The following is a 5,074-nucleotide window of genomic DNA, read 5'->3' as shown; positions in this document are numbered from 1 at the left end:
ACGTTTGGGATATATTCAAATAACATTTTTTCGTATTTTTGATCTCTTCACTCACTCACTCACTCACTCACTAACTCACTCACACAAACTCACTCACTCACTCGTTCATTTATTTACATTCTGTCGATCATTGTATGTTTTCATTTTCAATCGATCGTTCAACCTGAAATAATTTTTTTGCCCAGAACAAACAAACAGCGAAAGAACAAAATATAAAAATGAGCAGAAGGAAAGAAGAAGCGAAAGAAGAATGAATGCGTGGTGTCGTGTCCAGACCTAATATATGCTGGCTGCTGTGCCAGACCACTCCGTGTTTTATTACTGTGATTAAAGCAGCAGCGTGTGCGTGCGTGTTTACGAGTGAGTCACGGATACTCACGGACACAAAAAATTGACTCTGCTGCTGATGCTGTTGTTGTTGTCGTTGTAACTTTTTAATTCTGTTGCACTGCTTTTACGCACATTGATAACATGGTTTTTGTTGTTTATATTGTTGTTTTTGTTGTAAAAAATGATGTTGTTGTTTATATTGTTGTTTTTATAAAAATGATGTTGTTGTTGGCTATGTTATTTCAAGTCAACTGGTATTGCACATAATGTTGGAGGAGGTGATTCATTAACGTTCTGATATGTCGTGACGTTGTTTATTAATTTTTCATGTCGTTGAAACAACAATAACGTCGTGCTACATTGTTCTTTGATGTTGCATGCAGCTGTTGCTTGTCGTTATTTTAGGCAGTTGCATGATTTGTTGCATGTTGTCGTTGCCTACTGGTGGAGACCACGGCGAATGTTAGCCTGCCTGAATATTGTCAATATGAAAGATCAGACGTGACCGTCACGTAGATCATCATAGGCAAGGCCGCTGCACGAGGCACGCTTTGCATAACAATTAATGCCCGACCATAAACCACTGACGACCACTTTCCTTCCACACCTCTACCACTCCCTCCACACTTTCACCCTCGCTTGCACCATTTCAATATTTCAGAGTCAACTGCTTGCGTGTTTGTTTGCTGAAGTGTTGTGTCATTGGATTGTTGCAATGTTGTTGCAGTGGGATGTTGTTGCAGTGGGATGTTGTTGCAGTTGGATATCGTTGCAGTGGGATGTTGTTGCAGTGGGATGCTGCTGCAGTGGGATGTTGTTGCAGTGGGATGTTGTTGCAGTTGGATGGTGTTGCAGTGGGATGTTGTTGCAGTGGGATGTTGTTTGAGTTGGAGATGTTGTTGCAGTGAGATCTCAAACCTCTGCACAGCGAGTATTTGAAGTCAGTGAACATCAGTGCTTGTTAACATTCAGGACTACAAACGTTTGAAATAATATGCAGATCGTATGGCAAAGACATTCATAGTATAACATCAATGTGTTGGTGTGTGGTAAACAAACATACACTGTTCATTCATTAACACACGTGGTCTGATTGGTGTTGTTGCTTTGTTGTTGTGTGGTTGCGTTGTTGTGTGATTGTGATGTTGTGTTGCTGTGTGTTTCATTCATTTATTTCCAGTTATTTGCATGTATGATTAATGTGGTGGTATGCGCTGTGGTGCGCAGTTGGGAGGGATGCATTAGAATGCATGTAGGAGCAGGAAGACGATTTATCATCATGTCTTCTTGGATCATAACTTATTTTTCATTCGTTTCAGTTTCAACATCACTGTCACAATTCATCCTAATGTTTCAATATTTATCCCAACTTTCAGATATTTGTTGCTGCACGAGCACAATTTCATTTTCGGCATAACTTTAAAAATTTATTTTGAACTTAACCAAAATATGTGAGTTCTACGTTGTCTTTCACAGTGACAATCAACATTAACAACATTTCGAAAATTACTAACATCAAAATTACATTAACTAAATGACACTCAGTAACATTAACATACAAACATCAAGTAAATAATATTCTAAACAGTACAATAACCGAACAATGAAACAATGACAGTTTCACGTCAGCAACCAAACATACACAAGATTTAAGCACAATTTAAATCGTTCTTTATGAATCAACAACAATAAAAAAACAACAACAACAACAGCAACAACAACAACAACTTAAACGTTCCTCACACTATAACAGTTACATGACAGCACTTTCCCGACGCAACAACACCAATGCAACTACATCAATATGAAACCTGCAAACGACACCACAACGAAAAGTTGTCAACCAACGAAACAGCAAAAGACCATAAATATATTAAACATCGTATCTAGATCGTTTACAGGACCAAAAAATCCCTTTTTTGAAAAACGCAATATAAATAACACTTGAAATCTAACATTAATCAGAACATTTGTTGTGCGATTTAACAATACCACCAAGAAGTAATTATATTACTACTAATTAACAACATGAAACTACTACTACGTAACTATTACTATTAAAAGAAGTAATGTTAGTAATGTTTGTTGAATTAATGCCCTATTTAAAGATATACAATTAGTAGTAGTATTAGAAGTAGTAGTAGTAGTAGTAGTAGTAGTAGTAGTAGTAGTAGTAGTAGTAGTAGTAGTAGTAGTAGTAGTAGTAGTAGTAGTAGTAGTAGTAGTAGTAGTAGTAGCGTAAGTAGTAGTATAATAATAGTACTTCTATTAAGAAGTAGTAGCAGTAGTAGAAGCAGCAGTAGTAGTAGTAGAACATAAAATTTGTAAATTGTGATTTAAGTCACTTGAAAAGTTTAATTGTCTATGTAGTTAGAACAAAGAATCTGACGAATTTTAGTTTTAAAATTGAAATGTTCAACAAACTCTTCAGTTGTAAAAAATAATTTATATATTATTTTAAATTTTTTGCCAAGGAACACTATTTTTTTTAAATTAATCGAAATATATCAGTAAAAAGTAGTTCACGACAGTCAATTGTTATTTGATACAATAAATAAAATCAAACAAATCAAAAAACAAAACAAAAAACAATTAATTATTTAATTAAATATATAATAAGAACTTGAAAATTCATTGAAAATGATCTTAGATAATAAAATGCATTAAATGTTATTCATCGCAAGTAAAGGCAAAAATTCCTCGCTAATGAATGAATGAATGAAGGAATGAATGAATGAATGAATGAATGAATGAATGAATGAATGAATGAATGAATGAATGAATGAATGAATGAATGAATGAATGAATGAATGAATGAATGAATGAATGAATGAATGAATGAATGAATGAATGAATGAATAAATGAATGAATGAATGAATTAATTAATTAATTAATTAATTAATGAATTAATGAATGAATGAATGAATGAATGAATGAATGAATGAATGAATGAATGAATGAATGAATGAATGAATGAATGAATGAATGAATGAATGAATGAATGAATGAATGAATGAGTGAATGAATGAATGAATGAATGAATGAATGAAAGAATCATCAATTTAAAATTTATGTAGCCAATCCTAACATGGCGTCATCCAATTGAATTCACAACATTTTTCAAACTTGATTCACCGCTACCAGTATGTTAAATGTTGCTCGATAAATTCTTACCTAACTCGTCACTGCATTAGACTAGGTCATTAACATTATAATACCATAATGATATTATGATATTATAATGATATCATTACGTGATGTTGCAATGATATCATTTATATAATATGTAATGATATCATTATTACAACGTCATCAGCATCTTTACATCATCGTCATCATCACCATTAAAACATTGTCATCATTACATCATTATCATCCTTACCACATCATCATCATTACCACCTTCATTGCGTCAATATAATAATCATTATTACAACATCAGCAACATCATCACCATCATCATCATCATTACATCACCATAATCATAATCACCATCATCATCATTACATTATCATAATCATCATCGTCATTACATCATCATCGCCACCAAAACCATCATCTTCATCATTATCATTTTAATCACTCCTTATTATACACACTCACTTATTTACGTTCGTAGTACCTGCGATGGAGCGCTGGTGAAGTCTGAGTGAAGTGTCCATCCTTTGTGCTCGCCTGATCCGGTCCATGGGCGTTTTTTTGGGTTGTCTTGAAATGTTTGAAAACTTTATTCCATGCGGAAGATGCAAACGGGGCGCTATATAAATGACAACGGTCAATCATATTATTATTATTGTTGTTATAATAATTATTATTATTGTTGTTGCTGCTGCTGATGTTGTTGTTTTTATTATTATTATTATTGTTGATGCTATTGTTGTTGTTATTGTTATAAAAATTGTTATTGTTGATGTTGTTATTGTTTTTATTTGTTGTTATTGTTGTTCCTGCTACATTTATGTCATTTTTTGTTAATGCGTGTGCGAGAATGCTGATGCTGACGAGTAGCGAGATGGTGATGACGATGATGATAAAAAGATTGATGATGATGATGATGAGTAGCGAGGTGGTGATGATGATGATGGTGATAAAATGATGATTGCAATTTACAGGACACTTAATGAAGATAGTAGAAAAGTCGTAACAGATTTTGAAGAGACATTATTTGAAGTAAACAAAGAATTAACATTTGACAAAAATGTAGCAGGAACAACAACAACAACAAATAATAATAATAAAAACAACATCAACAATATTAATAATTATTATTATTATTTTGAAGAGACATTATTTAAAGTAAACAAAAACATCTTATTGGTTGGAGGTTTCAATGATGAAACAGCGTCATCAGAAATCTTTTCCAGCACCTCACGAGTTGTTTAAATCTGATCCAATGCATAACAATCGCAACTAGATCAACAATCAAGAAACAAACAACTATCGATAAAATTTGTACCAACAAAATTGAAAAAGTAGCATCGTCTGGGCCAACACATATCCTTCCATCACTCTTCCAATTGAATTGGATAGCAACTAAATCAAATTATAAGGTGCACGCAGGACAGTTGTTTAGATCAACTAACAACATGATCTTTAAAAATTGAATCAGTTTTTGGTCTCAATATTTGTATTCAAGCAATTTAATAATTATTTAACGGCTACGTTTCAAGACTATTACAAAGTAAACAAAGCGAAAGAAGAACAAATTACATTGCAGCAAATGATTCCGAAACCAACCTGTAA

General features: G+C 33.0%; 1 protein-coding gene across 1 annotated transcript; it reads right to left on the bottom strand.

The window, feature by feature from the left end:
* Positions 1-979: 979 nt before the first annotated feature.
* HELRODRAFT_169991 (hypothetical protein) lies at positions 980-1,282 on the bottom strand (the record flags this gene model as incomplete). The annotated part of the gene is made up of 1 exon (XM_009015828.1): positions 980-1,282. One exon carries the CDS (start codon positions 1,280-1,282, stop codon positions 980-982), a length of 303 nt encoding a protein of 100 aa, XP_009014076.1.
* Positions 1,283-5,074: the final 3,792 nt, after the last annotated feature.

The sequence above is a fragment of the Helobdella robusta genome (assembly GCF_000326865.2).
Source record: "Helobdella robusta unplaced genomic scaffold HELROscaffold_17, whole genome shotgun sequence".
NCBI lineage: Eukaryota > Metazoa > Annelida > Clitellata > Rhynchobdellida > Glossiphoniidae > Helobdella > Helobdella robusta.
Note: the sequence above shows the minus strand (reverse complement) of the source record. Positions and strands in the feature narration are given on the sequence as shown.